At 34.6% G+C, this 27541-nt stretch overlaps 2 protein-coding genes across 6 annotated transcripts in view; one reads left to right on the top strand and one right to left on the bottom strand.

Annotated features, from left to right (window-relative positions):
• Positions 1 to 40: 40 nt before the first annotated feature.
• LOC18433438 (internal alternative NAD(P)H-ubiquinone oxidoreductase A1, mitochondrial) lies at positions 41 to 10824 on the bottom strand. The gene is made up of 8 exons (XM_006843528.4): positions 10043 to 10824; positions 9217 to 9436; positions 7224 to 7384; positions 6938 to 7003; positions 5552 to 5715; positions 5277 to 5391; positions 610 to 789; positions 41 to 483 (listed from the first exon to the last, which is right to left on the bottom strand). Exons 1-8 carry the CDS (start codon positions 10592 to 10594, stop codon positions 331 to 333), a joined length of 1611 nt encoding a protein of 536 aa, XP_006843591.1. The 5' UTR covers positions 10595 to 10824; the 3' UTR covers positions 41 to 330.
• Positions 10825 to 16191: 5367 nt separating this feature from the next.
• LOC18433437 (transducin family protein / WD-40 repeat family protein) overlaps positions 16192 to 27541 on the top strand; it is a 33875-nt gene continuing 22525 nt past the window's right edge. For 2 of the 5 annotated variants that reach the window (XM_020666766.2, XM_020666769.2), the window contains exons 1-8: positions 16192 to 16355; positions 18880 to 19010; positions 20022 to 20106; positions 23178 to 23231; positions 24851 to 24942; positions 25065 to 25168; positions 26448 to 26523; positions 26770 to 27235. In XM_020666766.2, the coding sequence (XP_020522425.2) occupies positions 16317 to 16355; positions 18880 to 19010; positions 20022 to 20106; positions 23178 to 23231; positions 24851 to 24942; positions 25065 to 25168; positions 26448 to 26523; positions 26770 to 27235 (1047 nt within the window). In that variant the 5' untranslated portion in view covers positions 16192 to 16316. Of the gene's footprint in view, positions 16356 to 17381; positions 18498 to 18879; positions 19011 to 20021; positions 20107 to 23177; positions 23232 to 24850; positions 24943 to 25064; positions 25169 to 26447; positions 26524 to 26769; positions 27236 to 27541 lie in introns of all 5 variants that reach the window. The other 3 variants (XM_088873608.1, XM_020666768.2, XM_011624847.3) reach the window with 3 other exon arrangements.

Genomic DNA, 27541 nt, shown 5'->3' with positions numbered 1-27541 from the left:
CATATAATGAGAATCAGAACCAATTCAAAAAATGCATAAATTTTCTTTCTCACATGGAACTTTCAGGACCCCCTTAATATAAATTATAATATCAGACATTTATTACAAGAATTGTATTAAAATGTCACTTGTTATATTCTCTTGGTGTAGTTCTCTACTATAAGGGAACTCATAAAAATTAGATCAATGAAATCAGTGCATGCGCATGCATGCACATAAACAAAATCATGCTTAAGCAAAGAATAAACAAAATATTGACATCATTCAAGATTTTGGAAGTTGAATAGCCCCTACTTTCTTGCCAACCTAAGATTTGAATTCAGCTCCATTTTAAATGCGACTTATATCACGGCCAAAAACAAAGGTGGTGGCCCAATTGATTGCCACATAGAATCTATTCCTCCAGCTAATTACGCGTGTCAGATAAGCCGACCTCCAAATGAACCAACTCAAGAATCCAGCAAGAGACAGGCCTTTCCCTTCCTGTAAGACAGTTTACAAGTTAAAAGGCGTCAAGACCATCATCTTCTGAGGTTTTGAGGTAAATTTCACTATTGTTTTAAAGTTTGATAAAATAATATTTCATTAGAACTTTCAGGTAAAATCCACCTTGCTCTGCCTAAGGTCCACAAGGGCCTTGTAACGGCCAACAGTTGCCATACTCCCCAAGTGCTTATAAACAAAAGGACTCCCCAATTCTATCTCTTGTGCACAGTTAGCATGGCTCCCACCAGCTTTACCAATTTGATTTAGAAGACTGGCTAAATATTTCCCTTGTCTCTCTGCGACCTGTTATGAAGAAACAAACTCTACACATTTACATGGAAAACACTCTACATACCATATACTACAGAGTCAACAATCATCAAACTTTGAAGAATGAACACTAGCAAAAGAAAGGGCAAAAAAAAAGGAGAATACTGCAACTAACAAACATCAAATGTTGGTCATAACCTAAATGCAAACCACAAGCCTGTCAAGAAACAAAGCTTAAGACATGATGTTTTGTGAAACAAGTCATACAAATTCAAAATTCTTTTAAAATTGATAGCAATAATACCAAAAAATCGTCTCAAAAGTAAAGAGTTGGCCGGTCATGTTCTCATTCTTTGCAGACTTTATTTTGAAAGATCGGTTTTCAGAACTCAGACCATTCATGTGCTATCTAATAACAAGATGCCAGATACAGATATGAAGATAGACAAGGACAAGTTCAGGGGAAACAATTCAGCATTTCTGAAAGTCCAACACATAGGGACATGTATGAAAATCCTATAACATTAACCAACATAAAACAACTTAAACAATACATAAAATACATGCATCTGCAACAATCATGCATATTTATGCACCAAACCAGATTATATAATAATATATTTTGTTCATGTTACTTTTCATACTTATGGGGTAAAATTCGAAATGAATATATTTGGGAGAATTTAGATGTAGCACCCATAGACGATAAGATGAGAGAAAGTAGACTTAGGTGGATTGGCCATGTGCTACGCATACCAGTACAACACCTGATAGGAGGTGCGAGTTAGTTCAAGTGGTAGGCTTAGAAAGGGCAAGGAGTAGGCCCAAAAGGACATGATTGAATGTAGTGAGAAAAGATATTAGAACTTATGGCCTCACTGAAGATATGACCTTTAATAGAGTAGAATGACAAACTAGGATTCATGTAGCGGACCCCAATTAGTTCGAAAAAGACTTTGATGATGATGATAGTGATGTTACTTTTTATACTTGCGTCATTTCATATTACAAGTACACTAGGAGTGTCCGGTGTACATATCAGTGTCAACGATGCCAATATGTTAAGCATATACAAATATCATTGCGTCCTAGAACTAATGTATAAAGAAAGAGCATGAAAACAGTAAAGAGAAAAAGTCAAAACCCAAATTTAGCAATAATAATTTGTGGTATAGTAAAGTGTGTTTAATGTATTCTGCACTACTATTCTACATAGATGTCCAAGGCTCTCCCCTAAACAAATTTGATACTTTAGTGTTGTGGTGTAGACCTAGTAGCTTGAGCTACTGTTTTAGCAAAGCAGGAGATAGGGAAGATCCGGAAATAGAGAGATTAAAAAAACAGGTGGTAAAAGGAGCATTTGTTGCTCTAGGTTTTTGAATAAAATTCCATAACATAATCATTCATTATGCTTGAGTACATCTCTTGCATAAGAAAACCCTAAACAAGACTTAATCATGGCCATCCATCTAATCTAATCATGACCATTTATCATAAAAGATTTTAAATGAATAAAAAAACATAAAAGACTCTAAAATTACTATTTATGACCCGAAGTGAATACAAAGACTCAAGAAATAAATAGAAGACATAAAAGGGTAGACTCCATGATTAATTTGCCCTTTTGTGGTTCCTCCTATAATTTTTAAGCTTCTCTCTCTCGTCTAGATACTAGAGAGCAGCATTCTGGACTGCATCATGTGGCATCCACATAATATGTGACAGCCTTTTGACCAGTAAGAACCTAATCTAAGCAATTGAATGATTGCTCATATCAGGGACACTTTTGTCTGCACATCTTGTCAGTATAGAAATAAATTTTCGCGTTTTGGATCAACAAATTGGGTGTCCAACCTAGCCCAGCGCATCCTAACATTCATGATTGGAGTTGCATCTACAAAACTTATTTCATCACTTAATTTCACGTAGGATTATTGTTCTTAGGATTCGAGGATTTAAATACCACAGAGTGTTCTCAAACATGGCTTGGCTCAGACTCACCCGAGTCTTGCTTGAGCCATACAAAGGGGCAAAAAAATGAAAAACATTATTAAAACTGTGGAAAAAATAAAATCCAAAAAAAATACAAAATGGAAAACATGGAGCAGGAAAAATCAGTTTTAATCATTTAAATCAGCCAATTTATAAATTTAATGTGGAAAAAATGAAACCTACCCAAAAACTTGAGGCCGGTCCCCGATCTTTGTGTTCGGTGTGAATGCATGCCTCAAATCCTTGTCAAAACTCCCTCACACTTCCCCAATCGAAACTCCCAATCTAGAATTGGGTCTCGAGTTTGGATCTAGGAGATCTGAGCTCTTGAAAAATTTGCATGAATAGTGGTTATGAATTTGAAATCTCTCAAATACAATTCTTTTGTGTTTCAATGTGAAAAACCAGAGTAATGGTTGAATGAATAACCTCAAAATGGGTTTTGGGTCAAATTTCATCAAAAGATCGACAAAAAATTGCAAAGAAATCACAATTTTTCAGAATGGGCAAACTCCCTATCAAAATTTTCAATCTAAAAAATTGTCAGATTTGGTGTGTTTTTTTCCTCAAATCTGATACTTATAATAGATGGAACTGCGTACTATAGGACCATTTACTTTAATACACGGAGGTCATAATCAATCCTAGCCATTGGGTGTGAAACTTGACAGCTTGGAGTGTGCCACAAAGTTTAAGAAATTTTATTTTGGATTTTGAGCCTATTCTGTGGCATACCTTCAACTACCTGATTTCACATCTAACGGCCAACAAGATTTGTGACCTCCTTGTATTAAAAGTAAATGGTTCTATTATATACTTCTTCATAATATATATATATATATATATATATATATATATATATATATATATAAAAAACAATCAAAGTAAAGTGCACCTTCAAATAGTGTCTAGAAATGTATATATATATATATATATATAAAACAATCAAAGTAAAGTGCACCTTCAAATAGCGTCTAGAAATGTGGTTTCAATACTTGAAATCTTTGAAATAGCCTTAAAATATATTTTCATCTTTAATTATAAAATTTAAAGCTTCAAAAATAGAGTAGATCAAGTAGATCTATGAAAACTTGATAATCTTGAAAATTAACGGTCCAAAAATATGTTAAAAGATGCATTATTTCCAAAACTTGAAATCCATTTTTTTCTCATGTCCATACATCTTGTTGTCAAGATGATCAATTTGAGGATATTTGGGCTTCATAACAACCTCTTCTAGTGAAATTTTTGAGATGGGCTCTGATTTGACTATTTAGAGCCGCAGCTATATATAAACTTTTTCCTTTATATATATATATATATATATATATATATATATATATATATATATATATATATATATATATATATATATATCATGGGAAAGTCATGCTAAAGTCTAAATTTCAGCACGAAATGCACATCTTAGGGCCTTCAATCCAAGAAAATGAAGAAAAAAGGTGGGTGGATTTCCACGTCCCCTTTTAAACTGAGAAGTCCAGCAATACTCAGGTGAGTACTGTATTGACTCGCCCAAGTACTGTACACAAATGGGTGAGCCAGTCAGAGTTTCTGTAGTAATCGCCCGAATATGTCTGAGTTTGTACAGTACTGTACCGGGTACATATATGTAGTGCTACCGCGACAGGAGGCCTTCGGCCTTGTGTCCCATGTCAACACGTGTCGACTTGTGGGCGACACATGGTAGTATATTAAATATCCAAAAATTGAATATGAAATCACATGGGAGGCCTCGAGCTTTGCACATCTTGGACTCATTCTGTGATTTCTATCACTACTACATGTGCTTTTTAGATAACATAAATGAAGAAATATATCATATAATAGATAAAATATAGTATTTTATTTATGAAAAATAAATGCACAAATGTCTCTAGCCATATCACCTTTTTATGTCGACATAAAAGACACCTATGACACTTATAGAAACCAAACCTGTGTTGATGTCCATGTAACACTATATATACCTACCCTCTTAAGGTCTCTCGACAGCCTGCTGAGACCAAGTAACTCGCCATAGTCCTAGGTGAATGGAGAGATTTTCTAAACACTGATCCCAAGCAATGTGGTGGCTATCAATAAGTAGGATGATTTCAAATTTGCGAACCCAAACTTTCAAGAATTATTCAGATATAAAAGGCAGTTAGGGATTTTGGCAACCATACTAAGATTCAATTAACATCCAGTAAACTAATTTGGCGGCAATAAAATTGCAGAACATGAAGCAAATGAAAGTGCCACAGTACGTACATTCTAAATGAAAAGGAACATCTCAACTCAGTTCATCTGGCACAAAGAAGACAAATACAAAGTTGATAGAAGTATAGTGATGGTTGTGAAATAAACTTCCACTAAATTTCACCTGAAGTTCAGTTCCAAATGATTTAGACGAATAATAGGTATATCTTAATCTCAAGATCTTGTTAATCACCATATCATGCACTTCATGTCAAAATGCTAATAAATAATATTCTCTTTTTAATGTGTCAGATGTTTAGCTGTCTAACCTGGGCCAAAGCTGGGAGCGCCGGTTTGCCAGTACTTTCAAGAAATCCTGAGCAATCACCAATGGAGAAGACATCCTGTACTGAAGGAACACGTAACCATTCATCCACACCTATTCTGCAAGATGTGAGAAATTTTTGAGGCACATAAGCATGCCAATGTACATGTGCGTTCATACAAGCCACAACTGCACTATTATTTACTTTTCTTCTGTAAGTTCCACTTCAAAAAGAACATTTATAAATCAAGGGAGCGCATCATCAAAATAACTGTATACCTTCCACCAGAGGACTTTGGAAATTGCAAAGAATTTATAAAAGAAGAGGGGCCAACACCAGTGGACCATACTAGCAGTCCATAGGGAACCTCTGTGCCATCACTTAAAATGATCTTTTGAGGATGTACATCTTTTACAACTCCACGAACAAGTCGGACCCCCGACTGAAATAAAATAGCAAATACAAATCAAAAGAGACCCAATCAAACAAGAACAATTGTTCCATGTGGGCTGGACTGCATTTCTACAATATGCGATCCAGAGGTATAAAGCATCCATCTTAAAGATGGATGCAAATAGGTGGTCCATCTAAAAGCAATTTTAATTAACAGTCCAAATCTTTTCTTAATCTAACTATTATTTCTAGGTTTCAAATTTTTTTCTTCTTTTTTCATATTCATGATCTCCATGTTAAATATTATATATTCTCTAAAACTTATGATCAAATTATATTTAAAAATATATTTATTGCTAAGCCTGCATTTCTACATGTGCGGGCATGGCCGCATGCTAACCTCGTCCTTTAAACAACATGATGTTGATGGCTGTGTATAAAACCACACATGCATGTCAATGTATACGTAAAACTGCATATAAACAGGGCATAACAATGAAGAAAGATTATACAAATACATCTGCGCGCATCTGTATATATGTAATAAATGGCCCTTATATTTGCATACTTTTGTACCCACATAATACATATTACAAACATAAATACATATACTGTTTACATGCATACATGAGCCCACTTCAAACAGGATGTTAATGTCGCATGGTCCTAAGATCAAAATAATAACACATCTTGTCACAAGTTCAGATAGATGGATAGTATTGACAATTTTTCTTAAATTGCAAAAAAGCTCACATACTATATTTTATTGCTTTATGGCTACAAATAAAAGAAAAACATCAATATGTCATATTGACAAGTATAACAAATACACTCACAATTTTTCCCTTTAATGGATTAAATTTAGGAAATGTTATCATAATAATTTATAAACAATTTTCCATGCCCTGGGCAACATAAAAAAAAATATATCCAAGAGATATAATCGCATGAATGTAACTAGGTAAATTATAAATGATATGATGAAGATCAAAATGAAAAACAAATCGCATGGAGCAATACAAACTGTAGCTTAACATTTGTCACAAGTACATTATCTTTTAAGATAATGATTTAGTGCAAGGCAGCTCACTTTAATCCCATGAATGGAACTTTGTAAAATTACAAATGATATGGTGAAGATCAAAATGAAAAACAAATCACATGGAGCAATGCAAACTGTAGCTTACCATTTGTCACAAGTACATTATCTTTTAAGATAATGATTTAGTGCAAGGTAGCTCACTTTATGTGTGCAGTAAAACACTTCTCACCTTAGTTAAGTGCCTTGTAGCGTATTGTCTTAGTCGATCGTCAAAGGAGGATAAAATTTCATTTGCCTGCCATTGCAAGGAAATACCCATCCTTATTGTGATATTGCAGGAGGCTCATTTTATATGGGTAACTACACATAGATCACTCAAAGCAATTATGTGATATCTTTCAACATACTGATTGCCGGCAATATAAACAGTTATGGAGTAAACGAAGCATGAAGCATGATTGACTTGATGAAGAATAATCTCGTAAACACATAATATGGATTTGTTATAAGAACACCTCAATTAAAGTCACACGGATGTTCTCTTTAACATGAGAGTATCTCTCATGCACATCCCTGATGATGAAATCACTAAGTTCACCACTGAATTCAACACCAGTAGGCCCACCTCCAACTACAACGAAGTGTAGAAGTCTACTCTTTTCTGCCTCTGATATTCCTGATATCACATGGAAAGAAGTATGCATTAACATACTCAACTAAAATTTTGAGCATAAATGGCATCTGTTAAAAAAATATTATGGAGGTAAATCAACAACACAGACGAATAAGATCCCGGTAAAACGTAGTATAAATCAATGGTTTAATAACTATAATATTCGCAATATTAACAAATAATGATCATGTGGGCATGTGTGTGGGAATTTTCGAAATTCGTAACACTGGACAACTCATGCATCAATCTGCCCTTCACTTACCCATCAAATAATAATATATCAATTGTCATTTTTAATGGCTATATCCAGGCAATATTTGTATTTTATAATTTACTAATTTAAGTAAAGTTGCAACAAAACAAGAACGTGCCATGAAGTTAGCCAATCATGATCTTTCAAGAAAGGAACTTCTTCAGTTCTTATCTACTAGGTAGAAATAGTATTTGTTTTGCCACAAGTTCAATGGATAAGCTTTGGGCAAATGTGTCTTGTATTTGATGATCGTAAATATTGGTCCAATGTTTCAATCTCAGGAAGCCAATAGTTGTGCATTTTGTCCAGCTCCCATACTTCCGCCTCACTGCTAGTAGGTAACTCCTATTTCAGATGGCTTTTAACTTTATGAACAGTCATAGCAAAAAATAAAATATACATGAATAAAATACAAAAAAAGACAGGGAAATGAAAAGAATAAATTTTAAAAAGGTGAAAGGTCAAAAGGAAAGAATGGGAAGATAGTGAGTGAGTGAGTGAGTGAGTGAGTGAGTGAGAGAGAGAGAGAGAGAGGATGAAGTCTTGATCTTGTGCATTGATGTACAGTAGGCGGAGGTCCACAAATCTTTTTCTAGTATAGATTTTGTGCCATATTGTGCTGATGATAGTTTATTCGAGCAATGTCCAAGGACAGATTCGATAATTTTGCATGTTAGGGCCAAATTTGATATACTGTGCAAAGAGAAGTGTTTTTTTTTGCCCATCAAGTTCATAATTGATATATTTGGATGAGACAGAACTTTGTGACGGTTTATGAGTAAGGGCAAAAGAATCCATGGTAATGATGTACCACTAGGATATCCAAGCAGCAAACTGAGCCAGGGATTTGCCTGAAGCAAACTCATTCCCCAAATGAGAAATGATAATTCCAATGCATAGAAAACAAAGTTGAAACTCTAGAGGCAAGGTTGCATCAGAATAACTGCATCTAAAACAGACGAAGCCACTCAATCATTATGTTCATTTTGAATACATTCAAATTTTTGGTTTACTAATAATGTAATTAAAAATTAGGAAACAAAATATGAAGTTTAATGCATAAGGAACAATACCTTGCAATATCTTTCATATTAGAAAATTATTCACATATCACACACTATAGACATACATCATAAACCCAAGGTCCACTCAATCCCCTTCAATATGAGTCATTTAAAAATGTAGTACAGGTATAATAAGAATAATTTAAAGGACCCCATGCTTAGCTCTCAGTTGCAGGGTTATTTCATAGTAAAGCAGATCAAGCAACTCAGTTTGAGAAAAAATTGAACGTTATTGAAGCTCAGTATCTGTTCCAAACATATTGAAAATAGATTTTAGTTTCGAGTAATTTCAGCAATTGACATTATCTTTGGTAGTTTACTGAGCTCTAGGAAGCTATCATCACAATCGACTTCCCTAAGTCATAGTATGTTCTTGCATTTATAAAATACGAGAGGCTAGCATATTTTCCACATCAAAAAGCAAGGAATAATTGAGAAAAGGTTTTAATTGCTTTAAACCATACAGAGCATGAATTACCATGAATTACCTTCAATATATTAAAGTAAGTTGAACATACCAGGCGCATCAGAAAGCATCAGATTTAGGAGAAGCTTCCTGCGGATCTCTTGAGCATGAGAAACTTCACGGAGAAATATAGAATGCTCTTTCACACCTTTTATACCAAATGTGGAGGCCTCGGCACCTGATGCGATAACTAGCTTATCATATGGAACGGTAAAGCTCCAAGGCTCAATGATTTGTGACTTACTTCCATCAGTAACACTCTCGCAGTGCACCTTAGATAGCATAATAACATTTTAGTTTGGGAAAACACAAATCAAACGTATGTAAAATTTGTATGGAGCATCCTGAACAAAATAGTGATCATTTACTAAGAAATCATTCAATGAAGTGAACATATCATACTTCAAAATCAAATCCGCCTCTTAAAGATGGTGTTAAAACAATATGTTGAACAAGACAGAACAAGAAATTCATAACTGAAACAACGCAATTTGAACCAATGGAGACAAGAAAATAAAGGATGACTATGAGATGGAGAAAGGAAGAGAGCATCCTTTAATTATATAAACTTGGCGAGTCAACTGGGCCCAAGTCGACTCAAGCCGAGTCAAAATTCACCCAATCAAACTGGGCTCTCTTTCTCTCTCTCTCTCTGGGCCTCTCTCTCTCTCTCTCTCTCTCTGGGCTCTCTCTCTCTCTCTCTGGGCTCTCTCTCTCTCTCTCTCTCTCTCTCTCTCTCTCTCTCTCTCTCTCTCTCTCTCTCTCTCTCTCAGTGGAGTTTATCAGACCAAAAAGAACAACAACATCTACCACAGCTTCTAACGGACTGAAACAATCAATTCACAACTGGAATCACGAGAGAGAAACAGTTAACTCACAACATGGTTATCAGTGTCAATGCCTTTACAGGTAGCCAAGAAGAAGTAAGAATTCGGAGCATTCGAAATAGCAGGCTGGATCCTCCCAATTGGCTCTGCAACTGACCTAAACTCCAGCGTGCCAACACAAGTCGAAGCCAAAAGAGGCGTAAAAACCATATGATTCCTCGGGGATATACAAACGACATCATAAAGATCAGTATCCAACCCCTTCATGAATCGACAACCGGCCCAACCAGAGCCCAAAACCACAACCCTAGCCTTCCCATCTGGACTTGTGGGTCTCAAACCTGATGGACCCAATCGATTTTGGGTCGGAACAGAGCAGAAGAAGCGGCTTTTGAGAAGTGAAGGGAGAAACTCGGAAGGAAAACCAGGAGCTCGAGATCCATTAATGGTAGGAAGAGAATATTTGTACACTGAAAATGAAGACCAACTATGGAGAAGGGAAGACACGGCTTTTGTTGAAAAGCCAGGAGCTTGAAGTCCATCAGTGGCGCGAAAACTTGATTTAGTGATGTATCGTTTTCCAATTCTATTGAACCAGGCCATTTTTCAAAGTTGGTCCAATGGCTTCTGACGGCTTCTGAATTTCATGCGTTTTTATTCTGAATAAAATCAATAAATAAGATAAATCTGATGAATCTGATGAGTTTTATGCCGAATAAAATCAATAAATAAGATAATTATGATGTGTTTTATGCCGAATAAAATCAATAAATAGGATAGATCTGATGAGCTTTACGCTGAGTAAAAATCAATAAATAAGATTAACAATAAAAAAGTATTTCGATACGTAGATTGCCTTAGATCAGGAGCTGCCGGTGCTGTGCATTCGACACGTGGTATATGGAGGGCCAGGCCGACAACGTCAGGAACGTTTTATCCGAAAAAATGGGAGAAAAATCTGGGTTTATATTAGGGAAATCATGATAAATATATTTTAATTAAAAACCCAATTTTCATAAACATAATCCACACCGTTTTTTTTTATTTTGGCAAACCTTAAGCCATACTATATGTTACTTTAACTACCGTATAAAATATAAAATATCTAATATATTTAAATGGTATCTATCCATAGCTGATGATATTTATCTTTTATTGTTATAAATATATCAGATAAATACCAATTCTCATAGAGATATGAATACCAATAACCTTATCAATAAATATATAGAGAGAGAGATAGATGTCCATATGTAATGTATATCCATAGTGTAGTTAAACGTATTGATATGTGATGTATATCCATACAATAGTTAAAATGTTGTATAATATAGCTCAGGTTTTACGGTATTTAAAGTACCGTAATATTAATTCAAAATATTACAGTACTTTAAATATCGTGAAAGTTATTTTGGTGACTAAAAATTGAACAAAAATGGTGTAGATGAAATTTATGAAAGTTAGGGTTTTTTTTTTGAAATAGACGAAAATTAATGTATATGTGTGATAATTTTCCTAATATCCTAAGGGTCTTAAACTGCTTGGAAATAATTTTGTTTAGGTTCGAAATATGGTAAAGGTATGTCCATAATTAGCAAGTCTACTTTTAAAATACAAATTTTTCAAAAAAAAAAAAATTTTGAAATTCATTAAAAACTTCAAGTAGGATCTTCAAAAAAGTACATTTTTTTAATGAAATCAATATAAGTCCTTATTTGATTTTATTTATAAAATAAATTAAAATAAACTGATTCTCTATAACTTTATTTCTTTATTAACTTAACACTATTGAATTTTGGTTTAAGATAAACACATTAACCGTGGAAGTACACCAATAATCTTGAATTAAGAAAAAATTTCATAAAGAATTTACCAATAAGTTTCCTTAAACAAAAAGGTAAGAAAAATATCAAAACAAATGTATATCTCATATAATAGGTGTAGTTAGAACAAGAGTGACCTAATTAAAAACATTTTTTTCGTTCTTTAAACCCAAAGCATCCTTATCAAGAGCAAGTGAGAGATTAAATGATACTAAAGATTTAGGTAGCTAGGAATTCAGTGTGAGATTTGAATTTGCCTAAGCATTTAGAAGTTTTCTTTATGCATATAAAAGTTCGATTAATCTCGTATTTTTAACTTTTAATTATTAGTGCATACAACATAGCATTTTAGATGTTGTTGTTGGATTTATTGAAACTTTAAAAAATAAATTGTCAAGGCCATAAAATTATTGTTCAATAACTTTAATTTATCTATACAGTAACTGCACATCATAATCCTATAGTGTGTCATCTTTACATATTTGATATTTTTATTTTGTTTATTTTTAACCAAATCTGAAACATTTACGATTATATAACTTACCTTAATTTTTCACGATCCATATTTTTTACCCGAAATTTTCTTTCGCCTTTTTGAAATAAAACCGATTTATTACCAATGTTTTAGTTCACCGATATATGATTTATCCGAGAGTTGCTAACTGTGGGTATGTCTAGTTTTGTTAAGAGGGCCGTCACGTGCCAATATTTCAGAAGATGAGTTTTCAACAATTAACATAAATTTCCTTTTAACATTTACCATAAATTTTGGGCTACCAATGGACTGATCGGCCTTGGGCTCTGCTTCGCCAAAGTCTCCATAAGATAGGCACCGACCCATCGCATCCTTGACCGGACCAGAGAAGCCCTAGCTCAGGCTTGTGCGGGTTGGGTTGAACCAAGACGACATTTGCCTGGCCCTTATGTAGCCCAAGCCCTAATTTTTTGGGGTCCGGCCATTCAGGTCGGCCCACCCGGCCCATTGCCACCAACAAATTTAGGTATAGCATTTTGTAAAAATGTACCCATATTACTACATATGCTCTAAAGAGTATATCCAGGAAATTGATATTAAAAATACACCATGTTGTGGTGAAATAGATTTGTTTTTCCCTTTCTTTTAAAAATAAGATTAAACATCAAGAACAAATAAGGCCTGTTTAGTCCAAAAGTGTTTGAAGTTCCAAGGCACCTTCTCCACATACCTGCACCAATTGATTTGAGTCCTTCTTATAACAATTAATTCATTCATCTCTAACAACCTATAGACACCACATTTCAAGGCTCAGAGCTCTGCAATCCCTACATGACATGGTCATAAAGACACTGCATCAAAAAATAGGACTTGATCTTGTTGATCCCTCAATAATCCTCCGCGCCCAACTAGTTGATCTTCACCTCTAAACTACCATCAAAATTGAGTTTTACCCATCCTTCTACGAGTCTTGCATCTTTTTTCTGGTTTGCTTCTTGGAGTTCAGCAGCTCAAAAAGATTTGCAAACAATATCCTCTTTAGAAATTCCCCAAAATTCCTTCGAAGCTCTTGCCGGCATTTCAATGGAAAATAAGATAAAGAGTCTTTTACCTGGTCTAAAGACTTCAAAACGCCTTAGAACGTCGGTTGGTTCCTCTCTTTCCATTACTGGTGCACAATTGCGACAGTGGAACTCGCATTTGAATCTTGAACTTCCACACTTTACTTGCAACCACAAGTACCGATCCAATGCATACAATGTCTTCATTGAGCAGCAACCATCTTGTGAAAATCTCTATCCGAAAATAATCATTGAACCAAAAAAAAAAATGGAAAAGATAACTTAAATCATTGGAAAATCATCAAGATGTCGGACCCACCATGCTTTTTAATTTTTATTATTGTGTGGAAAAAAAAAAAAAAAATTTCAAAAGTGGTTTTTAGAGTTGGGAACTGTGAACAGCTAGACTCATTTCAATAATTTGGTTCCAGTTTAGTGGACCGAGCCAAATGACTGTATTACCAAGGATACCCCTAGTTGTTTAAGTGGACCGAGCTTTTAATCTTGAATAACTAGGGGTATCCTTGTTATTTGGCAATTATGTGCTATAAACAGTGTATTATCATTATTTAGTTTGTGCTATTTAAGTGAACGAAATTATTGATCCGTCTTTGGTTGTTTAGGATTACAAAATGGGCATTTTGGAAATTTTTGGAGAATTTTTTTTCGGTACACTAGTGAAATGAAACTTACAAATAAATATACGTGATAATAGGACGATTTAATATCCTTAATTATTTTGTTAAGTGGTTTGTAGGTTTCAGTGATATTAATGGTTAATCGATCTGAAAGTTTTCCAACACCATCCTTGTACTTTTTGCGAGTTTTGCGGTGAGGCTTTACTTGATTTGATATGGCTGCAGCACTATCAAAACATTTTCCTTAGGTAGGGAAAGGCAAATGTTAGAATCTTGTGGATAAATGGGGAATACTCAACCACTCTCGCTCTCTCCATTGCTGCTTTTTTTTGTGTATTGGTCGGACTCAAATATTCAATGTTCAAATTTGTTAATAGTTAATTCTAAATTTTTAAGTGAAATAATAGTTTGGACATCTAATTCACTCAAAAAAATTAAGTGGGACGGTTCGGACATCGAACTCAATCATTAGTCCTTATTTCGAGTGAAAGACTGTTTTTGACATTAGTTATCTGAACCGGTCTAGTTACAAAAATAGAAAAATTGGTTCCAACCTCAAATATCCAACCCTCCTCTTTCCTTCCAAACTAAATATGGGATTTGAGTGTGGAATGTAAACTACACGAGACTCTTTTTTAATAAATTTTGAATGGGATTTATACATAAATTTTACTATCACGAACGTTTATGCATGACATAACCCACTTATAAAAATATATATGATTGATGATGCCCATACACCCGATTTAAATAGACAACTGGAATGGTTTCAGTTATAACATTACAAGTTAGCCTTTGAGCACCTGATATTGATTGGATGACCTAGTGTGTGCATCACATTTGTTTATTTTGTAAATCATTTTGATATGAAATTCTGAGTGTGTTTACATATGGGTATATGAAATTAAAAAAAGAAAATTTATTTTGTTAAAAATAAACAAAATACCTCTATAATTTATTGGGGTGTTTTGGTATTTCTATCATAAATATCTTTTTCATTTACTGGGACACATAAAGAATGGGCACATTTCAAATTTCATGTTAACATGGTTTATACAAAATTTTAAATAAAATAGCATTAAGCATGATATTATAATGGAGCTCTCTCAAACGGTCATGTAAATCACACAAGTACGAATAGCTATGTATATTTCATATATGGGTGAAACCACTTCTTGACAAAAATTGAGAGTCTCTTAGATCATTACCATCCAATATATGGATGAATGATAGACAAAGATCGACAGACATACAGGGCCAGGCTATAACTTCTATAGATCCCACTCGGTCTCGATCACCATTTATCCATCAGTCAAAAAGTAACCCATCCAACAAACCACGATTTATTTGGTGGAAAAAGTTTACATAACGTTTCAACCTTAAATTGTAGACCTAAAAAATCCAAAAAATAAAACAAAAATAAATAAGCTGTTTTGATGTTGGAATCCTCTAATTGATTATCTTAACATCGATGCATGGATGCAAAAAAAAGAAAAGAAAATCAAATCCCAAAAACAGTGTACTTTGCAATATATTAGCTGAACAGTCTATTTTCAATATTTCATGTGTTTATAGGTCTAAATGATTTTAACTATTTTTGAAGTTTAAAATTTTATAATTAGAGATAAAAAAATATATTATGAGGCCATGTTAATAATTTTCAACATCAAAATTACATCTTATAATCAATTTTGTAGGTACACCTTATTTTAATTGTTTAATATTTCAACTTTGTGCAAACCCTCACTATTTTTTGATGGTTTTCTTTCTCACCAAAATAATTCATTTTACTTGGCCAAAGAAAACCATAATTCTCATGATTATAGTAAGGGACTATATACTGTGAGACCATTTATTTTTTGATATAAAAAAGTCACAATTTTTATTAGCCATTCGATGTAAAATCTAACATACTCAAATATATCACAGCTTTCGAAAAAAATATTTTCAATTTTATGCTTAATCAGGGACCTTTAACGAATTTACAACCGATTTCACATCCAACAACTCACAATAATTGTGACTATAAAAAAGTAAATCATCTCATCGTATACATTTCCTTACGGTAATATTTAACTTAGCTAGAAGTAATTATGAATAGGAAATGTTAAAAATCGTAATATTGTTGGTCCTCTCAGACAAGAAAGTGGCGTTCTCTTTGTTTTTATCCTTCAAAACGAGCAGCTTCCTCACCAACTAATTCGAAACAGCGGTCTCTCCGAAACTCATTTCAACAAATGATCCTGCAACTTTTTCTTAATCTTCTCTCCAATTGCCAACCAGGTGACCTAGGGTTTCTCGATTCTTAATCACTTTCAAGATTCCATAATGTTCCCGAAGCGTTTGTTGCAGAAGGCCATGCATCAGGTATTCATCGCAATTTTTTTACTGGATCATTCTTGTTCCTCTCTGATTTTTTTCTTCTTTGAAATTATGGATCCTTGTGATGAATGTGAGCGTCATAGGGTTTAAGAGCTATGGTTTTCTGGCTTTTTCTTGGTTTCCGAATTGTGTTTGAAATGTTTCATCTGTAGCTTTGTTTCTCTGTTACTTAATTGTGCAGTTTGTGTTTTGTGTTGACAAATGAGAGCTTGTGGGATTCGGATACAGAGGAAAACTATATAAATTCGATCGTTTTATTGGACTATGTTGATCAAAATTATTATTTGGTGAAGAAGAAATGGTTTTGAGTATGTTAAAGTGTGATTATACGCATTGGTTTTATGGATGAAAAATGATAACAATTTTCAACGGGAAAGCATATATCATTCAGAGGCCTCCAATGGCAAGTATACCATACACAGCTTGTGTATAGTACGTATAGGTGTACGAAGCTGGCGAATGGTCGTCCGGTTTCCATGATGGACAGTGAAGATGAAGCTTACGCAGATGAATTTCTCTAATCACCAATTATAGTTAGTCTCCACGATCCATTTTGAGAACAAATGGTGCATGCTGCTGCTGCGTGCTATACTGTGTTACATGGTTACCTGTGTCTGACGTATTGACGCATGTATCGACGCAGACACAGATACTGAACTTCTTCTTGTTCACTAAGCACTGAATGTATCATTTTAGAGACTTGATCTTCTTTTTTGTTTTAAGGAGAAACATATGAACTTTGAAAACATGTATGGTTTCAGCCAACTAAGGCACAATTGATTTTTTTGGCTACCTATCATGAAAAGCAATATTAATAAACAAAATTTGACTTTATTGTCTCATAAAAAAATATAGTTGTATCCCTGAGTCATGTTCCTCATGGAAAGAGAAATCAGATGCCTTGCACCCATGTCTGACACTGACACAATGACTTACACTGACACCAGTATCTTTGTCTGATGCCCAGTGACGTGTCTGACACTGACACCTCCATCTGTGCCTGTGCAACAGAGGTTCTGAATGCGATTCTCAGGATGTTCAGTGTACTTTCCCATTTTCAATTGGGGCGTTATTGAGGATGGTCTAAGGCTGGGGTGTTTGGAAAGCTGGGAGTGAATATGCAGAGCAACTGAAACACAAAGCTATATGTGTTGGATTCTAGCTCCCTGACCATGGTACCAGCTTCTTAATTATCTTCTTTTTAGACATGGCTGAAGGCTTATGGCTGCAATGGCAAAGGGCCAAGAAGTACATGGTCTGCCTACAAAAGGTTCTCTTATAGCCATTTGGTCAAGTGGGGACAGTCGCGTATTGCTTGTGGTCAAAGTAAAATACCCTTTCTAGGTCGTTGTTGCTGCACAAAAAGCATCCCATAACTCATAGTTTCTTTTATAGCTCCGTGTAGTAACACCCGTTTGTGAAAACCTCCACTCTAATTCAGTAGATGAAGAGCTTCCACTACTTACACAACTGAAGCCTTAAATAGAGTTCTTATTTGGACTAGGAAGTTACATTTGGAACTCTTGATAAGAACTAGTACCCAAGAGATCATTCGGAAAGCAAATCCCCTACTAAGAAATAATATAAAAATTGGGATGTGGACTGTTTCATGGTTGGAGGAGATCCAGTTGTTCAGTAATTCAGTGGTCCTTTAGAATGCAGGGATTGGCTATAGAAGACAATATCAGTTAATGATTCAGCCAGGGAGCAGAATTATGTTTTTGCAAAGCTTGTCGACACAAGCAGCAATTTGTCATGACCAATTGCTTCATAATACAGGTGGAGAAAGGTCTTGGCAAGCTACCTCGCAATTCAGGTGGCAACAATTGGTGACTGAGAAATCTTTACGAAGTTGAAACCATACGGAAGTTATAATGGGTCTACGATAAATAACCAGATCTGGAGGTTTATAATCCTTGATCTTCTATGCCATCTAGAAGAAGCTCGAAACTTTTCATTCATGAAGAATCGTTTCCTTCTGTGGGGTGAAACTATCACTAACTTTGGTTCGTGCACATGGAAAATTCTATAAAGAGTTGGGTCCAAGATGGAGTTCTTCATCTCAATCAATAGGCACTGCGAATGGGATTGCTTTTTGAGTGGAAGAAATGAGAAATTTAAAACAAGGTTGCATTTGATCATGATGAGTTTCTCAATGTGTAAAGTTAGAGTATATGACTAATGTTTGGAGCCCAACATTTGAGCTAATACTAAATTTAAGATTAGCATGCGTGAGCTTGGCAATTTTCAACTTCTTCACTTGTGCTTGTTAGCAATTCCCCTTTGTTTGCTATCTTCCTCATTTTCATTGGTGCACTATGTTATATTTTCTGGTTGAAATTCTTTTAGGTCCTTTTAAATTTCTTTCGGCTACATTTTATCTGTGCAATTGGCTTTTAATAGTATTTGATTGTTACTTGTGGGTACATTGTATGTACACACACATAAAATTACATAGAACTAATATTACTCACATGAAGCTAATTTGTACCATATTTATGTCACACAGCATGTGATAAATCAAGGAGGCTTGAGCTCAACTGACTTGAACATTCAAATGATTCTACACTATGGAATTCCATCTACTGCATCAATTTTGGCTTTTGATCCCATTCAAAGAATTTTGGCTATTGGAACTCTGTGAGTTGAAAGATCTCTTGTTGTTTCCATTACTTTTGAGGAAATCGTTTTATTGTTTGGGAGACCAAACGAAGTTTACTATGGATAATTGAAGTTACGTATAATAGATGCACACACATCAAAGGCTGAAAGACTTAATAACTGAATTTGAAATATATGAATTACTTTCATGTATGAAAATGCTCTCTCTCATACCAGCCAGGTCGTATACTCAGAGGAGTTTGGGTGTAAAGAGATCAATAGGTTCGTATCAGCATCTAGAAGGCTAATTTTGCATTTTCTGTGTCCTTGTACTCTTGATCACCGTAATAGCTGAGACTTGTCATAAGAGAAGTCTTTTCAAAACTTCTTTCAACATTTGTTTAAGATTTCTTGTCTGCTGAAAAAAATTTAGTTTTATACTAAATTTTTCTTACTAGCAATGAAGAAAACATGCTTTAGGAGGGATATTTTGTAGTCTTATTAACCTTATAAGGTGATTTGTACTGTTCCTATGTGCATGGGTTCTCGGCTTTGAAGTTGCCACGAGTCCATAGGTGTTGGTACGTTTTCGTGAAATGAAGTCAAGAGTTTTATTGTGATGGTTTATTTCTTGTGCTCCACAGACAGGGATAATTTTGCTTTGTTAAATTTTTGCACATGTTTTTGAAGTTGTGGACATAGATATGGAGCCAGTATTTTAGCTGTCTTGGCAAGTAGCTAGTCGGCTCCAGATGAGCTTGATGGTGACCACAACCTATGGATATACAGTTGGTGGCTTTTAACCACATTTCCAACTGTGAAAGAAATATGGTTAGGGCCCACATTCACTATGAATCATTAATACTCATCACATATAATTGAGGATTCATCAGCATGCTGAGTTGATTGCGACTAGCATACAAGGCAACCAAGCTCTTATGAGGCCTGCCACCTGCCGCCTGCCGCCTGCCTAAAGACCTATTCCTTTCCAAATCATGTCTTGCTTTCCTTTTTACATGCGGTGATTTCTTTTCTGTTCTCACTTTGCAGGGATGGAAGAATAAAAATTATAGGTGGGGATAATATTGAATGCCTTCTTGTATCACCGATCAAGGCCCCTTATAAACATTTGGAGGTTTGTGATATAAAATTCATCCTTCATTAATTGGATATCCAGTATGAGTTTCTCCTTGTTTGTGCTTGCAGTTATCACTATGGACATGACTATGCTTCATACAATTTAATTGTACCAATAATTTCTAATGAATTAATTGTCGAGTTATCAAGTTCAACATCTATGCCATTTTTATCATGTAGTTGTTATAGTGGTAGTACTTCTATCACTTTAATTTAATCTCACATTGATAAAAAGATGTATCATTTGATTCTTAGTCCATTGAAAGGAATTGTTGTCGGTGAGCTAGCATATCTTCATGCTGAAACTTTTCTTGGTGTTCCACTGTTTTATGCCTCCCAATTTATATAGGCTTTCATTGTATGTCTTTGTGGGCTTTTTTATGTCCTATGGATGATTCAAAATCAGTTTCTTGTTGTTGTGTTATCTTGTTGTGCATGTTTTTCAAAGTTTGATCTTCTTCATTTCTTTCTTTTTCTTTTCTATATTATGTTGTTTGTCTTTTGGTTTAACCTTTTAATATTTTGTTATCACAGTGCCTGTCTTTATTTCCAACTTCATGTGCCCTGCAATCTATTATCTAGGTCATGCATACTTGTAAATATATTGGCATAGGTCCCACTAATTGTACACCATTCATCTGGATACTTTCTGCTATAATTGTTCTTCATTTATTTCTTTTGCATTTTAATATTATGTTGTTTGTCATTTGGTTTTACCTTTTAATATTTTGTTATCATAGTGAGTATCTTTATTTCCAATTTCATGTGCCCTGCAATTTATTATTTGTACAAGTTCATGCATACTTGTAAATTATGCATTGAAAAATATGTTTGTTCCTCAAACCTTGAAGGGCAGTTCTAACCTGTTCAATGGATGGTAATTTATGGCTGAAATACCTCTATTCACAAGGGTATATTGCATCATTTTTGGAGCGTGCATGGGTATGACATCATGATGCAATAATAATTCCACAATGTCACTTTAATTGTTGAATGTCACGAACTAGCAAATTATGTTGCATTGCTGCCCCCAAACTGCTGCATAAATATCTGTCATGCACAAGTTACTTAGGCTTTATAGTTACTGATTATTGCTTAAAATCTCTGTAAACATGCTTGCAAGATTGACTTCACTTCATTATCAATAAAAATAAAAGATGGTCTTCTTCTAAAGTACGCTGTCGAATTGATGCTTTCTTTTGAATTTTTCTCGAACATTTGACGAATATCATTTTATATGTGTCACTCTCACTGAAAAAGTGATTTAGAAATCGATATGGATTGCTTAATGAATTTGATGATGCATGTCTAAAGTGACCTCAAGGCCAATAATTTTACTAGGGCATGAAACTTGATGATATTAGAGGCTGTAAAGGCACCTCTTTATTTTGCCTTTGTGCTTGATCTGGCAATAAATGCCTGTTCTTTTTCCTTTCTCAAGCTTCCTTTTCCAAAAGTTCAGAAAACTAGGGTGGACTTTCGTCTAATGGTGATTCAGCCAAGTCAGCATCGATAAAATTTCACCCACGATCATCACTCGGGCATAGGGCATTCCTTTTCTAGTAGTTCACTTAGATCCTTTGGGATTCATTGCGTTGTGATTCCCAGCTGTTGAAGCATGCATGATCACCAAGTTCACAATGTGTGTGTAGTTGTCTATTGAGTGTGATGGCAAGGCAAATGTGCCTACTTACAAGTCTCTGTTACACTCCAAAGCCCTCTAGAAGCTCACAAGAATCTAACTTGAGGTTCCTTTGAGTTTAAGTTAATTTCCATACATGAAGGTAGTTTTTTACTTCCATGGGGTCAGTTATATTTTTGTTCAATCATATTAATGGTTCTCTATGGTTTCATTTGAATTAGTCTGTTTTTGATGTGTCATGTTTCTTTCAAATTTTTTTTATCATGGCAGGTAAGGGTGTATAAATCTTCAATAATCATTTATTTCTTTGAAATTCAAGTGTTCCTCATAGAAATGTTGGTTTTCTTTAGACACCTATGCTCTTGTTTAATGTATAATGGCATTATGATGGTGAATTTATATATTCTCATAGTGTTCCATCAGTATAATACAAATAAATGTCATGACAGCTTTGTTTGAGAGTGGTACTGTTTTGAGTTCAAGTGAAAAGGGAGTTTGGGTAAGCTTGGAATGCCATAGAAATGAAACAAGCAAATAGTCCTCTTGGTGGAGCAGTATTAGAAATTACTTACAATATTTGACTGCTTGTTTGACTGAACAACTTGGAAGGAATACAAATATGGCTGTGTAAGTAGCTGCCCTTAAGCATGGACCAAATCTTGCAGCTGTGGAGGATATCGGAATAGTTGTATACAATTAATGAACTTGACAGACTGGGTTAATTGTACTGTAACCGATAATTCCAACATAAATTAATGAGACACTACCAAACAATATTTTGTAAGCACCGAAATTGGAATCAGGTTAGTCTTCTGTTGGTATCAACGAAGCTTTTGTGCATAAATTGATACCACGCAAATTATGTCATCTGCATACCAAATTTAGTATGTTTATTTTATTGAATAACAAAGGCAAAGGTATCAGTTTTAGAAAATTGAATGAAGCCATGTTTTTTGTTCCCTAGAAGTCATGTATTGGAGATTCTAGGTCTGGGATGATATGGGAGTTAGGTAATGGATTCAGAGATGCTTGGATTTGTTTGTATCCTTATGTTTGACTTTGTGTCATAAAAGTTGGCTATTTTTTGTTGTCAAAGTTGCCCATTTCTATGAAGATGCTATTTTTGTGAATTTGAATCTGATCATGTTCCAAGTTTGTAAAGTCATATTTTGCAGTTTTAAGGTATTGCAGGAAATTAAAAAGATGATAGATACTTAATGGATTGTTGCATCGTGAAGCAGTAGTGCATCTTATGTCATTGATGGTGTAATTTGAGCTTGCCTTCTTTTTTCTTTCTCTTGGTGTTCTTTTATAAACTTTGTGTGACTTTCAGGATTTAATTATAGTTCAATTTGCTTTCTTGTACTTTGTTCGTTACTTTTTAATATCTGTTCTTAACCTTTTTCCTTCGGTTTTTTCTCTCTCAGTTCTTGCATAATCAAGGCTATGTTGTGAGTGTCTCAAATGAAAATGACATCCGGGTAATGCTTGTGCATTGCAGTTCTCTTGATTAATTTTAACAATAAGTTATTGGCATATTTCATTTCTTTCACTCATGTAGTTTACTAGCACAAGGTCTCATATTTCCTTTTCTGTTATGTACTATTCTTCTCATCATGAACTGATGTGGAGTGGTACTCATTGTTTAATATGAGTAAATCATGCCAAGAAATATTTGTTTGTGTTTATAATTTGATTGCTCCCTATTGACATATTGTTAAAAGTTTCTGCACCTAGTGGAATATTAACTGGTCATTTTGTTGGATAAGCTATGGAAACTTATAGAGTTATGCTATAATTGTCATAAAATGGATTTCCTCTTCTTATGGGGATTTCCTTTAAAGTCATACGGACTGAAGTTTTTTCGAGTGTTTGCTGGGTTGTCAAGAAACTTTATGTACTCATTTGGGATAACTGGGTACCCAGACAAGTTCATTGATCAAAAGATATGTCCCTCTTATTTGGCTTGTGTCTAGATATCTACAACCTTAGTGAGCCACATTACGTGTCCCTTTATTTTGTGCTCCTTCCATGCGAACTATGGTCTGTCACTTCCTTACCAATGTTCTCTTGCTTTCCATATCTCTATTGTTCTTTTTGGAAACTTCTGTGGTCTTTTAGGTTCTTACTTACACTGTACTTGCACCATACTTACAATGAATGCAGTCCCATAGTGGTGTTGCCTAGATTAACACCTTTCAGGACTTCACTGGGTCGTATAGTCATATTTATCCGTGGCATCGTCCCATGAACACATGGCTATTGATAGTGGTGTAGATCAGACCATGCTTTTTTTATCAAGTTTTTGATGTGGGCCTTGTGAGGGTAGACGACCTATGTAAATAAATATGAGCCTGCCTATTTGTTAAGTGATTTGAGGTGTTTGCACTGAGTTTGCATGGAAATTGCAACTGCCTCTACATTTATGTTATGGACATAGTTCTATCAACATGATATATTGATGACCTAAATGCCAATTTCATCATCTGTACATGCGTGCAAAAGGACCCATAAGAAGAAGAACTCACTTCAAATGATATCTGACAATATTTATTATAATCCATTTTCTGTTTAATAATCTTTTTGTCACGATTCTTCAGTTCTTAGAAATTCCTTTGGTGTTACGTTTATCTATGTTTGTCTTCTATTTGGCTTCTCGTGGAGGACGTCAGTAATGAGACTTGCTGCTTTGCATGAATTACGGAATAGTATTTGTGTAGTGAACCAATGTCCTCATTTTGAATCTTACTGCTTAGGTTGGGATCTGGTTCTTCCATTGTTTATCCTATTGAATGTTGGACAAATACATATACAATATTATTATGTCTGTAGTCTTACTTCTTTTTTTTGTTTTTCTGAATCTGTTAATTTTTAGCCTTACTGTTTGTTTGGATACTTTCTCGACATTTTCTCCAATATGGTGCCCATTAGCCATTGTTATTCCTTTTCTGTTCAATGTCTGAAATGCATCTAGGTCACATTGGCTATTGCTTTTCTTTTAATTATCTATACATAGATTTTCTTTTCCGTAGCTGCTGTTATTCTTCTTGCCAATTATAACAAAGTCTTTACCTGAATTGAGGTTTCCATGTTTTTGTAGGTCTGGGATCTTGAACACAGGCATGTGGCATGTTATTTACAATGGGAATCCAATATAACTGCATTTTCTGTAATTCAAGGCACTGCTTTCATGTACGCCATTGATGACTTCCCCATCATCTCCCTTGTTTGCCTGTTGCTAGATTGAACGGATGAGGCTGATAATTGTTTTTCTTCTGGTTAGAAATCTAATATAGTGTCACAAATGATTACAGGTATGTTGGGGATGAATATGGGGTAATGTCTGTGTTGAGATTTGATGTGGAAGAAGCAAAGCTCTTGCTGTTACCATACCGGATTCCAGCAACTGTTGCGTTAGGTGAGTCGGCTTTTTTCTATCCTTTTGATGCTCTTTTGGAAGTCTCCATTTCTAATTATAATTTTGCATCGAATTTCGTGTGGAGTTCATAGCCCCAAAGAATAAATATCTTTCGTAGTACTCATTTGAGTATTTTGTCTTCAATTAAAAATGAGGATGTTGTTACTTCTTATAACCTGCGGTGGACCTTTTTTGAATTTTTGGTTGTTATTACTACATAATACTTTCTTTTTATATATTGAAATTTTGTAGAAGTGAGAGGAACGAAGAACAAGGAAAAGTTGGACTAAAAAGATTCAGGGATTGAAACACCAAGGATCATTACACTTGCACAAATTGAAGCTTAAGAAACTCGATTTGAACTTACTGATGTGCAGAAACAAGTTGAGTTTGTCAAAATTGGAATATTGTCACAAAATCAATTGAAAGTCAAAGTGATACATTAGTGGAGGATATGCAGAAAATTCTCACTCAACATTATTCTCACTAACATTGTATGTAACCCTATATGGGCTTAATTTACAACTGTATGATGAGGAAAAAAATGTGTGATTGAACGAATAAGAAGTCATGCACATCATGATACAGAAGTAAGCTATATTCCATACAAACTTGATCAAAAGTCGATGGCTTGGCATGTCTGACATTATTCAACTGTAAGACTCTGTTGCTACTTTGAGAACTTTGAGCAGTCACTAAGTTCCTTGATGCACACACTGATTTGGATATCTATGTCATGTCTATAGATACTACTAATGAGTTGGCATGAAATTTTTAGAAAAGCATATTTCCCTGTGTGTCGGTCTAATTTACAGCACAAAATGCATATATGCAATTTTAAGGAATGCTTGTAAACTTTATGGTTACTGTAGCCTATTGGTTGTAGTGAAGGAAATGAAGAGCAGATATTGCAATCTTATTATCTCCTTAGTTACAGAAACCTCGAAATTGCTGCAGTTGTGATAGAAGTTGGAACCTGCTTACAGTTAGAAATTCAATCCTAGAAATTCATTGTTTTCTATAATATTTCTCTGTATCTTGTATATGGCTATATTGGTGTTTAATATAGGTATTTCTTGAGATTTTTTTAGTTTTGACTTGATTTCACAACTAACTTCCTTGGCTTATACATTTTCTTGGAAGAAAATTCAAAGGTGACAACTTGTATAACTTGTTGTTTCCGAATTTATCATCTTTTATGTATCATGAACAAGTGCAAATCTATATTTTCTGTCAGTTCGTTATTTACTCGAGAATAAATCATCCTTTCTTTCCCCAGATGCTGCAAAAATATCTGTAACTTTGCACCCCTCTGTTGTTGGTGTCTTTCCACAACCATGTATTGCAAATCGTAGGTAAGTAGTTCATGACTATATAGTTCATAACTCTTTCCTTTCCTATTGAATCTGTGTATGTCTTAATGAATATTCTTTTTTACACATTATGTTTTGATTATTTTTTCCTGGTCTTTTAATGAATTTAATTTGCTTCTGCCTCATGATCATGTCTCTATTTTTCGAAAGGTTTCTGCCTTCTTTTTGTGCATACCTCTGATGCAGGCATCATCGTTCTATTTAAGATGAAAATTTATGCTTGTTCAGCAGGGTACTTATAGCTTATGACAATGGCTTGATCATTCTCTGGGATGTTAGTGAAGATCGCATTGTTCTGGTCAGAGGTTACACTGATCTTCAAGCGAAGAATGAGGGTGGTGCTAAAAATCAAAGTAGCACTGAAACTGAAACCTGTGGTCAGAGTTCTGATCTTGATCACGAGGAGAAGGAGATATGCTCCCTCTGTTGGGCATCGGCAGATGGGTCTGTGCTTGCTGTGGGTTACACTGATGGAGATGTTCTCTTTTGGAATATTTCATCAGGTTCAAGCACAAAGGAAGAAAAAGTGGCTGTGTCATCTAGTAATGTTGTCAAGCTTCAGTTATCTTCTGGAAAGAGAAGGATTCCTGTCATTGTTTTACACTGGAGTGCCACTAAGAAATCCAAGAATGGCTGTGGTGGCCAACTTTATATTTACGGTGGTGATGAAATAGGATCTGAGGAAGTCCTGACGGTAAAGTCTTCCCTGTTTGTTTCTACAAGATATTATTTAGGCTTTCATCTTGTTAAAGTACATTACATTTATGAGGGTGACCTTTTGCTATTTAATATTTAATTCAAGTTTTGTCAATTTAATTTGGGATATGGCTTCATGATATTGTAAATACTTGGATTATTTAACTTTCTATTGTATAGGGAAAACTTCCTTTTATTTAGTTTGATTTGCCGAACATTTGTTTCTTTTTTCTGCTTGTTGAAGTATATTGTTGAGATTAGCACATCTCGTTAGCACTTGTTGAATTATACATATTAGGTCAAG

Source organism: Amborella trichopoda, chromosome 8, assembly GCF_054954075.1.
Source record: "Amborella trichopoda isolate Santa Cruz 75 chromosome 8, AtrichopodaSantaCruz75HAP2 v2.0, whole genome shotgun sequence".
NCBI lineage: Eukaryota > Viridiplantae > Streptophyta > Magnoliopsida > Amborellales > Amborellaceae > Amborella > Amborella trichopoda.
The sequence above is the reverse complement of the archived record's forward strand: the minus strand, read 5'-3'. Positions and strand labels throughout refer to the sequence as shown.

Excerpts from the sequence above, each read along its gene's own strand:
- LOC18433438 (XM_006843528.4), bottom strand. The coding sequence starts at position 10,594 with ATGGCCTGGTTCAATAGAATTGGAAAACGATACATCACTAAATCAAGT. Across the intron at positions 790-5,276 it reads CGCTCCCAGCTTTGGCCCAG|GTCGCAGAGAGACAAGGGAA; the intron begins GTTAGACAGCTA and ends TCTTCATAACAG. Across the intron at positions 484-609 it reads TGGACCTTAGGCAGAGCAAG|GAAGGGAAAGGCCTGTCTCT; the intron begins GTGGATTTTACC and ends ACTGTCTTACAG.